The sequence below is a fragment of the Coccinella septempunctata genome, chromosome 1 (genome assembly GCF_907165205.1).
Source record: "Coccinella septempunctata chromosome 1, icCocSept1.1, whole genome shotgun sequence".
Classification (NCBI taxonomy): domain Eukaryota; kingdom Metazoa; phylum Arthropoda; class Insecta; order Coleoptera; family Coccinellidae; genus Coccinella; species Coccinella septempunctata.
In genome coordinates this window covers 50,397,646-50,410,967 of record NC_058189.1, presented here as the reverse complement: position 1 = coordinate 50,410,967, position 13,322 = coordinate 50,397,646, and the positions used below count along the sequence as shown (strand labels likewise).

General features: G+C 34.4%; 1 protein-coding gene across 1 annotated transcript in view; it reads right to left on the bottom strand.

Moving 5' to 3' along the window:
• LOC123323010 (glutamate receptor ionotropic, kainate 2) overlaps positions 1–13,322 on the bottom strand; it is a 540,373-nt gene that overhangs the window by 161,416 nt on the left and 365,635 nt on the right. The window contains exon 6 of the mRNA XM_044911184.1: positions 8,992–9,045. Coding sequence (XP_044767119.1) covers positions 8,992–9,045 — 54 coding nt within the window. The remainder of the gene's footprint in view (positions 1–8,991; positions 9,046–13,322) is intronic.

Sequence of the window (13,322 nt, the reverse complement as noted above, 5' to 3'; positions counted from 1 at the left end):
CATATCGGCTGTCCCACAGAAGAGAAATGGAGGTTAACTTTAATTTTTCAAATGGGACACACTATATCCAGTAGTATTTTTCAATTTTCTGGAACTTTCTTCTGCATGGTTTTGTACCTATACTTTTCACATTATTTCAATCAGATTATACGATTTTCACAAAATGAGTTTTTAAACCATGACAAGTGTTGCGCTATCACAATAGCATCTTCTCTTGAATTCAATATTTGAAAAATGTTGAAACCAGCTTCTTGGCCATCCGTTATTAGAAGTAATTAAAGAAATCATCTTCTGGTTTAGATGTGATGTGGTGCACTGGACTGTACTGATGAGGGACAGTAATCCCGAAACAGGTCTACAGTTTGTTTACATATGTTTCAGCCTCTCCGCGAATTCCTTCGCTGATTCATGACCAGCACGCATTAATAGAGGCGACAATTCTTCGTGTTGTGGTCTCCATATAAAAACATTTTTAAGCATGATGCATGACTGAAAAGTTTTGCAGCCCATAGGTGTAATCAGATGGTTGTGAACAGGGATATTTTGGTGAATCGAAGTCTTATTGGGACTGCAGTTTTGTGACCAACGATATTTTTCACGAATAATTCACCGCATTGACAACATAGATTAACTTAAAATTCTCTGTTCAATTAGTCTATGATTGACACCATTATCTAAACTGCATTCACATTCATTTTAGCAGTCGGTTGGCCATGAAATAATTTTCTCAAGTTTTTGTAACTAGAGTGGAGTAAGGTTGGCACTCATGAGATGTCGTTAATGTCGTAACGCCGTTGCCACAACTAATATCAATCTTTATTACGAAAATGCCGAAAGTGATTGAAAAAAGAGACAGGGTTTCAGGAAGTGCTATTTAGAATTCAGGTCCGCTCATTCAAATAGTTATACCCTGATATTCTAAAATCCACAATAAGTCAGACAGTACCGAACATATTCAATGTAAGAGAATTTATAAAATGTGTCATCTGAATCTAAATGACTTATATTTCAGCTGAATATTTCCACAATCAGAAAGATTGTGAATGAAGAGGATGATAAAGAATTTCCTTTTATTGGGAGACGAAAAAAAGTGGTGGCATTTGAGAATTTTATGTTTGAGTGAATTAATGCGAAAAGTTTAATACAGGATTTTCGATGAATGTCATCATAGAATTAGTTCCCGAACATTGATTTTTCTATTTTTCATTTGACTTGTCCTATACATTGTAAATGTCCTAAGGTACCAATAAATATCTAAATATTTTTATTATAATATCAATGCATTAAGATGAACAGCCACAAATACGCGCCAGTTGTCCTGCTAATTGTTTATTCATGCGAAAGTTTTGTTCAAAGGTGAAGTTCATCTTGATTGAATTTTCCTTTAATTCCTTTTACTTATATTGATGCAAGATGATTTTTGTAATTATCTGTTAATTCCTTCGGGAGATACCCATTCCCAACCACTGCAACATATGCATTTCATCTTCGGGTTAATATTTTTGAAATCTACAACTGATGTGACGTATTCAAACTTTAGCCAAAGAAAATAACGAACATTAACTCTCCTCAAGCTAATGCATATTATGATATTATACTGATCTCTGGTATTTTCCATGCAAATAACTGGATTTCGTATGCCAATCAGTTTGTATAAACTTCAATTCATTATGTTCATCACATATTTTCCGAAGAAATTCGACATTGTGATAAAATACGTAATAACAGAATCTTTCACGTAGAACGGGCAACATAGCGTTGATTTAAAACCCAAAAATGTTTTGACAAGCGTCATAACCCCACATTTTCGTACTATACAGAGTGAAATGTGTCAAACTTCCATGGCCAACCGACTGCTAAAATGAAAGTGAATGGAGTGTAGAAAGATTGATTAATCGAAAAGTCAGCGGATAACTACTTGTCAATCAGTTCATGTCGCCCACAGAGATCTCAAGCAGAATAATATGCAATTAGTTAATTGCAGCATCAATTATCCTGGCATAAAGCCTCTCCATCCAATAAATGAGGGGTTCAGAGCTGAAGTGAACCAAGTCCATGCAGCCTAGTTTTGAGATGAATGACTTAGAAGTTGTTTATCACCAATTAATTCAAAAGTGACTTCTCTAGATTTTAAAAGCTTAGAATCTAAGCATATGGTTACATAAGAATAATAATAAATAAAGAAGTCACTTTTGAATTAATTGGTGATAAACAACTTCTAAGCCATTCATCTCAAAATTAGGCTGCATGGACGTGGTTCACTTCAGCTCTGAACCCCTCAAATGATAGTCATAGTTTATGAAGACGGTTTTGCATAGTAGGTTGTTTTGGTCATCCGCAGATTTCGAATTATTATTTTTCTTCTAATTCTCTTGTACTGACTCTTTAAACTTTTTTTTTAAATCATCGAAACCCTAATCGGTTCAAAATTCGAAAATTACAGACACTTCGGCAAGCTATAGAAAAGCGTGAATGTATTATTAATCCAATAACTTTGTCGCCTGAAAGTATGGGGTAGTATGCCTCAAATCCGGTCGTTCTGATTTTCTTACAGACTTGTTTATGAGCGCCGAACGCAACCTTGTCAAACATCGGAAAAACCGCGAAAATATCTATACTTCATTCACTTTTATTTTAGCAGTCGGTTGGCCATGGAAATTTGACACATTTCACTCTGTATAGTACGAAAATGTGGGGTTATGACGCTTGTCAAAACATTTTTGGGTTTTAAATCAACGCTATGTTGCCTTTTCTACGTAAAAGTTTCTGTTATTACGTATTTTATCACAATGTCGAATCTCTTCGGAAAATATGTGACGTACATAATTGAAGTTTATACAAAATGATTGAAGGCATACCAAATCCAGTCATTTGCATGGAAAATACAAGAGATCAGTATAATATCATAATATGCACTAGCTTGAGGAGAGTTAATGTTCGTTATCTTCTTTGGCTTACATCATTTGTAGATTTCAAAAATATTAACCCGAAGATGAAATGCATATGATGCAGTGGTTGGGAATGGGTATCTCCCGAAGGAATTAACAGATAATTACAAGAATGTTGAATTCTTCAACAAAAATCATCTTGCATCAATATAAGTAAAAGGAATTGAAGGAAGTTTCAAGTTAAGATGAACTTCACCTTTGAACAAAAATTTCACATGAATAAACAAGTAAGAGGGCAACTTGCGCGTTTTTCTGGCTATTCATCTTAATACATTGATGTTATAATAATAATTGGGTATTTATTAGTACCTTAAGACATTTACATTGTATAGGGCAAGTCAAATGAAAAATTGAAAAATCCATTTTAGGGAACTTATTCTCCGATGACATTTATCGAAAATCCTGTAGTAAACTTTTCGCATTAATTCACTCAAACATAAAATTTTCAAATGCCACCACTTTTTTGGGTCTCCCAATAGAAGGAAATTCTTTGTCATCCTCTTCATTCACAATCTTTCTGATTGTGGAAATATCCAGCTGAAATATAAGTCGTTTAGATTCAGATGAAACATTATATAAATTCTCTTACATTGAATATGTTCGCTACTGTCTGATGTATTGTGGATGTTAGAATATCAGGGTATAACTATTTGAATGAGCGAACCTGAATTCTAAATAGCACTTCCTGAAACCCTGTCTCTTTTTTCAATCACTTTCGGCATTTTCGTAATAAAAATTGATATTAGTTGTGGCAACGGCGTTATGACATTAACGACATTTCATGAGTGCCAACCTAACTTCGTTCTAGTTACAAAAACTTGAGAAAATTATTTCATGGCCAACCGACTGCTAAAATAAATTTGAATGAAGTATATATATTTTTTTATATTTTGGCGTTTATTACCATGAACAACTAGTGTTCGAAAAAAAATTTTCAAGAAGTTTTTGAAAGAAGAAATTTGCTACAATATGATACTAAAATTGCCTCTGTGGGACCAATAGTTTCCAAGATTTATGCCCGTAAGCACCGCTTATCCTTAAAAGTCCTACTTTGCTAGGTTACCCTTAAACTTAAGTTTCACTCAAAAATCTTCCCATTTGCACCGGTACCCGCTTAACGGAAACTTAGCTAAGGGACGACTGACATTTGGCAACGTTGTAAGATATATAATATTAAATTGTTGGTACACTCGACCTTCTTGACGATTCAAAAAGAAGAAATTCTATGTCCGTTTCTAATTTCTATGACTTATCAATATTTTAATTGTCCTGCAGACCATCACGAGAGTGCCGTTTGAACTCAACATCTACAGGATGTCTGATCCCAGTCCCAGCGTGGGTTCGTGTTTTATAAGTATGTAAGGAAAGGAAGAATCTTCTTCCCTTGAGAACATCAAGATTCATCACCATCCCCTGATGGGGATGCACCATCCCAATACATCAATCCAGATACGGACAAACCTCAACAAAAATTATCAGTTTCCTTAGTATGAAAATTTAGCCTTCGGTTTCAGATTTTATGATTATCGTTTATGCAACCGTGTGAGCCCATAACATGTACTACATCATCGTTGTCTGAGCCTTATGCTAGATGCATTAAAAATGTCTCAGTTTCCTCAGGAAACAGCACTGGTATTCGCTTCCAGCAAAAACATTCTAGTCCGAATCTGTTCACGGTTCGTTAGCATACAATCCGGCTGATATGTCTGCCTTTAAATCATCTGCGACATTCAGTTATTAAAGGAAAAATTAGCAGAAATGATAAACGAGCATTCGCACGTACGACATCCGTTTCCGTCTTTGTCAGCAGGGATGGCGCTTCTAAATTATGCCTCTAGGTAAATTACCTTCGGCCTAAATTATTTCTGTCTCCGAATTGAAAAAATGTCACTAGCGATTACGAATCTCTGGAAGACGAGCATACGAAAATGGCATAATTTTTAGGTAAGATTCATGTGGGCAATCAGAATCGAAAGGGATGCGATATTGTAATTATGCGAAAAATTGTGAACGATTCATCAGATAGGAAGAGCCGAGAGATGGGGCGAATTTCAGGGGGAACTGTGAAAAGGATTATAATGATGCAAACACGTTAATTTCAGTGTACGTGTGTAGTGGTCTTCATTGGCCGCATTTCAACTCATAATGCAAGCTGCAAATTGATACGTTGCCCAACATTTCCATATGGAATTCAGCGAAACCTGATGGACATTTATTCCTTGCCTCCACAGTGTCGATGAAGCTATTTATTGCTAATTGAGCTCAATATTCTCGAACAAAAACGATAAAATGGCTTATTTTTATCTCGTGTGGTATGTGGTATTTCTTGAATAAGTATACATCACTAATGAAATTCTTCTTCTTCTTCTTCCTTCTATCGTTTAGGCGATTCGCCTGTTTCCTTTCGTCGATTCTCCGCCTATACTGTACTATACTAATGAAATTCCACCCTCTTTAATATAGAAGTTGAAGTCATAACGCATGCGAGGCGAAATGATAGTACCTTAAGCCTAGTTGCACACACACCGATTTTGGATGGCCCGGAATAAAATCGGCCGAGATTTTATCGGTAGCAGTTGCTAGCACACTAACCGGATATTTACCGTCCAAACGATCAGCCAACTAAAGTCGACTGAAATGATCGGTAAAAAACATTGAACTCAAGAAAGAACTCCTTCTTGAGTTCAATGGTAAACAATCGGAGCTTGTACAAACGTGTACTTAGTCACGTACGCCATACATCCCGGTATTGGACGGTTTCTCACCGGCATTTTACCGTCACCGATCAGTGGTCGGCGTATGTGCAAGGTCCCGTTCCCACACGTGGTTCCGAGCGTGGTTCACTGTTGGAATTTGGACGACCGATATAAAATCGGCCGTCCAACATCGGTGTGTGTGCAACTAGGCATAGAGTAAGATCCCAGAGCGGCCAGGCATAACTTATTTTCACACAAATGAAACATTAGGATCTCAGTAGAATCTCATGGAATACCTGCGAACTTGTGTGGCTTGCCTAGTGACACCTGGGTAGATACCAGGTGGCAAAGGTAACTTGAAATAAGTGTTACTTAACTCATTTTCGCATGGCTGATTTTTATATATTATTATGTTTTAAAGAATATTATTCTGAAGTTATATTATAAGTGGCAGACACTTTCCATGGGCCGATACTCTTGACAGACGTTTTGAAGCTGCACAAAAAATAAATGAACTTTACTTATTTTCACATGTCTGATATTAAAATATGTCATAGAAGTAACTATAAAAAAGTTATATTTCATCATTCAGACGAACAGTAGTGACTAAACAATCCCTAAACAGGAAAATTATTTAGCCGGGAGTGTGAGAGCGAGAGCTCTATGCATGCCTTTCAGAGTGAGTGGAACTATGGTAACTCGGTTCCCTTTCACAATCGGTTTGGAGTCCCTTTACTGTATACTATAGATTGCTCGCACATGGCACATTCACATACCTAAGAGTATCAACTCTTGCACACACACAACACATACTTATACACAATATAGTAACTGACTGCATTCATAGTCCCTTGTTAATTCAGATACAATGGGGTAGTATTTTCCTTCGAATTCTTAAACATTTAATAGACAGGCATGTCTCTTATTAAATGAATAATTCTTTTATATTTTCGTAGATGATGCCAGGTTTGCAGCAATCGATTGCAGTACAGTACAGTCTCGATTATCCGAAATAATGTGTACCAAACTGATGTCCGATAATCGAAATTTTGGTTAATCCAATTTTGTTTTTTGGAAAATACGAGTTTAGAATTCCTGTATCATAAAATCGAGAATAAAATAAGTAAAAAAGTTCATTTATTTTTTGTGCAGCTTCAAATTGTCTGGCAAGAGTTTTGGCCCATGGAAAGTTTCTGTCACTAGGCAAGCTCCACAAGTTCACAGGTATTCAAAGCACATGAGATTGTACTGAGATCCTAAAGTTTCATCTGTGAGAAAATAAGTTATGTCTGGTCGTTCTGGGATCTTGGACTACTAGTAGAAATAAAAAAAATGTACTGAATATTTTGAGACAATTTTTCATGTAAATTGTTGATTCAACTTGAATATTGTAACATGCGTTCAAAAAAATTTGTCGTCGAGTAGGCTATGGAATTTTGAAGGAAGGTTTGAAAGTACAGAAAGGTTATTCTTTCTATCAATCACTTCATGTCCCCAAAATAAAAATAAATTGACATTGATTATATTAACCAAAATATCGTAAATTTCTTTGAAGAAGCAGTTTTTCACTAGCAGATTCGATAATGATTTCTATTCCAACGTGCGATAAGCATTTCATTCACTGAATTAGATATTACAAGAATTCACACAATCTGAGGCTATTGGAAAAATTCTTGGTGAAAATTTTGCGAACTTCATAATTTTCGTAGATCAAACATGAACCTTGAAATCAATCAAGGTATTTTGTTTCTTGTATACAAATATGTACAAATGTTGTACTTATTTTAGTAATAGATACGAATAAATCACGGTAAGAATCAGATTTGTTTAATTCTGTATTAATATTTAATAGAGGTGCCAATGTAATTGATCAAAATCTGTAACGTAACTAATGAAACTGAATAACATGATTTTCATCAGATTGTATTCCAGGTTTTCTTCTGATATACAGGGTGGTCCAGATCGTAACAAAGAAATTTTAACCACGTATTCTACATCAAAAGTAAGCCCTAGTTTGTCATATAAACATATGTCAAGAAATGTTTCCTCTTCGAGATACGGGGTGTTAAAATTATAGAAAAAAAAATGTTTTTATTAATAACTCTCACACTGCTTGAAATATTTTTATGAAATTTGAGAAATAGGATTTGAGCGTCAAGGAGCACTCCTTGCATAATATCATTTCTTTTTTATTTTACCAGTGGCGTCCGTACTGCAGCGAGAATGAATATTTTCAGATAAAAAAATGATACGCCACTGGTTTTTCCTACAATAAAAATTAGTATTCAAATCCTTATTTAATTTGGAGCAAATTCGGTTTCTTGACTTTTTGCTGTACGAGGCGCCGATTCCGGTTAAAAAAATATAACACATTCTCATGCATGAAAAAATCGCCAAAATTTGATATGGTAGGTACATAATAATAATAAGACTATTTTTGCTATATCAAATTTTGGCGATTTCTTCATGCATGAGAATGTGTTTTATTTTCTTAATATTTCGGGAAATTTGTCGAGTTAACGCCCAGTTAGTTACAAGGAGCATCCGTTTCCCCATCTTTTATTGGGCTACAAATACATAGTTCACACTATGCGAATAAGCTATCAACATTTAAAAAAACTCTCTATCTACAATTTGTCGTAGAAACAATTGAAATCGATGATAAATTACGAAAGCTTTTTGACAACGAACTTCATCAAAATTTCAGGTGGCCGAGCTTTTTACCGGTGAGTGTATATAAATAGAATATTTCCAATAGCCTCCTATTTTTTCGCCATTTCCCCATTAGAATTCAATTGAAAATGCTTTTTTCACGTGTCGGTAGGAAACAACCTTTTTAAGTAGCTGAAAATGTTAATGCTACAAAAATCCAGAACGCTAACTCGACAGTTTACCTAGAAAATTGTAATGAAGAAGTTAAGAATTACGTTTAGATATAGAATATCGACCTCGACCTGAGGAAAAAAATTTTTCAAAATTATATATTTTCTTCTCTGAAAAAAGGTTTACTTCAGAACATGATTTGGTGAATATTATAGCGGGTCTTTATAAGCGTTTGTAACTTCGCAGAGAACTTTGCTCTGCATACATCTTACAACAAATATCATGGAATTTCGTAATAGCAAGTTATTCTCTCTGTATTCTCAATTCTTTTTTAGTTTTAGGTCGTTTTTCAAAACCGTGATCCTGAAATCTGAAAAATGAGAACATGTCGACGCCAGCTGCGATGCTACAATAATTAATGAAGACTGTTTTAATTACATAGGCAACTTTTCTTGATATCATAGGCAGTAACATAAAATATTCCTCTAGAAAAAAAAACAACAGTCGAATGATGTAATACTTACAAATGTTGTGAACATGTAGTGATACCTATAGTCATTCATCTGAAGTTGGAGTATCTGAAAAATAAATAATATTATAGATATTTCAATTCAATTGACAAAAGAATTCAACCACCGAATTTGAACATATTCATGTGGAAAAAGGGAACTTTTTTGATGCACAATATAAGTCAAAAATTGAACGATTCTTATCGAATATAATTTTGCAATTTGTACGATTGAAACTCGTGCATATGGATGCACCATCTTCATTTTGGGGACCTGGAGGGAAATGGAATCAGATCGTTGCCTGTAAAGTAGCGGTAGGGGATTATTCAAAAGTAAGTCTGAGCATTCAATGAAATTTTCTCGAACCTTTTATATTGATGTGAAAATTGTGTTGCTCTGATGAGTTGAAACAAGATCGAAACTATACTCAGCGTCACACTTTCGTCTGCATTATCGGATAATCACGAGAAAAACATGAAATCGAAAGAATATAATTCCCAGAATTGGGAATTAAAATTATACTGGAAACATATGACAGTGAATGACACCTGAATATAAAAACAATTATATTTTAATTGTCAGAATTAGTTTGATGATCACACAGTCTCAACGACGTGAAAAAACGGAATGATATGTTAGCAGGGTGTGACGTAATGAATTGACAATATGATGCCATTTATTTCAGAAAAATATGTTCTATTGAAAACCAACTTTTGGCCTTTCGGACAACCATTAAAGAATGGTTAGATAGTAAATGAAATGAAATATTTTGTGATAAAATGTTAGATAATATCAATGGGAATATAAAGGAGTACAAATAAAAATCATTACTTATATATAAATTTGTATTATCGATCAAGGACTCTGAGCGCCTGATGTTGATCACATCAAAGTTGATTCATCCAAAAGGAATTTATTTTTTGTTTTTTCTTAATTGCAAAAGTGCTAAAATTTAATTCATTACTCGAAATTTACTTAAAAATATTAATTTCATAACTATGGGGCTCAATAATGAAAGGAAACGAGGGAACATTGCTATTTAAAAATATCGTTTCATTCAATTAAGTTTAATAAAAGGTATTTGAAGTGGCCATCAGGAGCTCTACTAGATGCTCTACACCTGATTTCTTTATATTGATTGCATGTCTCTTTTCAGCTGCTATATAAAAATTAAAAAAAGCATTACATTAAACTAGGCCTTGACTCATTGTGATATAAATTTATTTTGTATTTAATACTGGAAATACAGTGGTTTTACATTTCAGAATCTCAGTGAAACAGGCATATTTTTCCTTGCGTTGGCAATTTCAGATCTTGGTTAAACAAAAATATGCGCGAGCCCCAAAAATCATGCATTATATTCGATAGCGCATCTATCCATAAATACTTTCCAAGAAATAGATTGCAAAAATTTCTTCATTGGCAATCTCGCCACCTAGAAGAGTGGCAAAGGGTGTAATTTTTTTTAGATTTTCCAAAATATCGATTATCTCGAAAACTGAGGAACTTTTAAAGACATAAAATATATTTTTCTGAATCCATTCATTACGCCACACCATGTACATTTGATAACGAACAATCTCACAAGTACTTTCAATACTCCTCTGGCTAAGGATGGTGGGCAAAATTCGTTTTCTACTGAGGGGATCTCGAGAACTATAGCAGCTAGAAGAAAACGGACGACACATTCCCGAGCTCTTTTTTCTTGACTAATCTAAAACTGAAAACAAATCCAGCCTAACGTTCATAGATTTTGAGTTATGAACGAAAATTGAGAAATTGTCATTTTCAATGAAGCTGAATAACTCGCTTATTTGAACTCGTATTCGAAATCCGTTGTTTCATTCTACAGGCACTTTTTTATGAGGAATTTGAATATGATACCAATAAATTTTTTGATCCAGTCATTTTCGAGATACGACAGGGATTTCTGATTTTTCAAATGTAAACTATAGTTGAAAGTTCTTTCATCTTGCTGCAATTTTTTTGCTGATTTCAAAGATGTATCATATATGTCGCTATTCACATGAATGTAACGTAAGAAAAAAAATTCAATACTTTTTCCTGCTTTTCGATTCACTGTTGAATTTTCAGTAGGCTGGAGCAACTATAGCGACCGTTTAAAATGTATTATGGTTCTTGAACTCCACATAATTCTATGTGAACTCAACCTTCTGCGATAGGAATTACCGACTGACGAATAATTATTTCTTTTATATATCGATATCGAGATCGATATCCTTTTAAAGAGAGTAAAAGACTTTCGTCTGATAATTAAAGAATAAAATTTATTCAATTATCGTTTTTCTATTCATGAAAGAAACTTCAAGAGTCAGTAATATTATAAATAAAATACGATAGCTATCTATAATTATAATTTTTACATAAGAAAGATGATGAAAATTAGGTGTTTCTGTCAACGGTAGTGTTCGAATTGTGAATCATCGTTGAAATATTTATTCAGCAATCCGTGTTTTCAATCATAGAGGCTCAGGTTCACAAAATATAATGCATATTCAACGGTTTCTATGGTAACCCAGCCTACTTATAATTCCACAGAGAATCGAAAAGCAGGAAAAAGTATTGAATTTTTTTCTTACGTTATATTCATGTGAATAGCAACATATAATGCATTTTTCAAATCTGCAAAAAAATTTCAGCAAGATGAAAGAACTTCCAACTCTAGTTTACATTTGAAAAATCAGAAATCCCTGTCGTATCTCGAAAATGACTGGATCAAAAAATTTATTGGTATCATATTCAAATTCCTCATAAAAAAGTGCCTGTAGAATGAAACAACGGATTTCGAATACGAGTTCAAATAAGCGAGTTATTCAGCTTCATTGAAAATGACAATTTCTCAATTTTCGTTCATAACTCAAAATCTATGACCGTCAGGCTGGATCTGTTTTCAGTTTTGGACTAGTAAGTAAAAAAGAGCTCGAGAATGTGTCATCCGTTTTGTTCTAGCTGCTATCCCTTCAGTAGACAACGAATTTTGCCCACCCCGTTCTTGAGGTGGTTGCGATCATTTTCATAATTTGTTCCTCGATTTCTGTCATTTGAAAGCATTACTGCCATCTTCCAATGGGCTCCTGAAAGTTCGAAAAAACACGCTGACAATGACTGCGAAACTCATGGTGCATCGATATTCATGGCATTTTACGGCCGCGTCTTCCAGATCCGACTTGATACTTCATGGTATCGCATTGGACTTGAAGAGATGATCATTCCGATGATATTGAATATTTTATGTTGGAAATTTGTGGTGAAATGACATATTTGAATGAGTTCTACTTTCTGCATGAAAACACCCTGTATTGATTATCTTGCCTTGGCGTTTCACGCAAAAACCCCCATTGTAGAAATGCCAGCCTGCATTGTCTGGTGTGGCGGAATCTCCGTTACGCATCAATCAGAAAACATAACCGAAACAATAAAGAACTTTATTACCGCATAAATGATTGAGGTTATGACACATCCGATATGTTCCTGCAGAATTCATGCGAGTAAACGAACAAAATATCCCTGCAGTAATCGCGTTCAACAGCGGATTCGAATTATTATCGTTTTCATATTTTGCGCCATTGTAAAGCCTTTGTTATGGCGAATATTAATAATGCGGCTCTCGACAAAATTGAATTCGTGAATATAAAAATTGAATGAGCGTTTTCCGGAATAGACTGAATTTTATTTCATTCCGTTGATTGAACACACAGTTTAAAAAATATGTATTCGGTAGGATTGCTCATCCAGAGGTTCTGAAATCCTTCATTCAATTTCGTGGAATTATAATATTCTGATTGATGAACAGAAACTTGGTTGAATAGAGAAAAGACGAATCAGGACAGGATTAGGTTTAAAGAACAGAAACATTAAATTAATAGATAGTTACTGTGATAGTAACATTTTGTTTTTCTACATTTTGACTTCGAATTCCTAATCAGCTACTTCGAAAATCCCAGAGTAGATACAGTTTTTCACCCGAATCGAAAATGTTTTCGACTTTTGGCCAGCTTTTCGGTGCGTCGGTTGTTTTCTGTTTTGTTTTAAGTTTTAACTCTTTTCATGTATGTTTATGAGTTTATTAGTTCCTAGTTTCAAGAATTCCTGGCCTGTGTACAGGGTGGGCAAATTTCGATGTTTTAGCACTACAGCTTTTAAACCAGAGGAGATAGACAAAATCTGATACCCCATTCTCGTTCTCTTTTTCTGAGAAACTTACAATAGTAGTAGTGGAAAAATGGCGATATCGAAATAAATTTATATCTCCGCTAATACTGATGATAGAGCTCTGAAATTGAAACATTATACAGGCACTTTTTTACGTAGAATCCAGTGGCGTG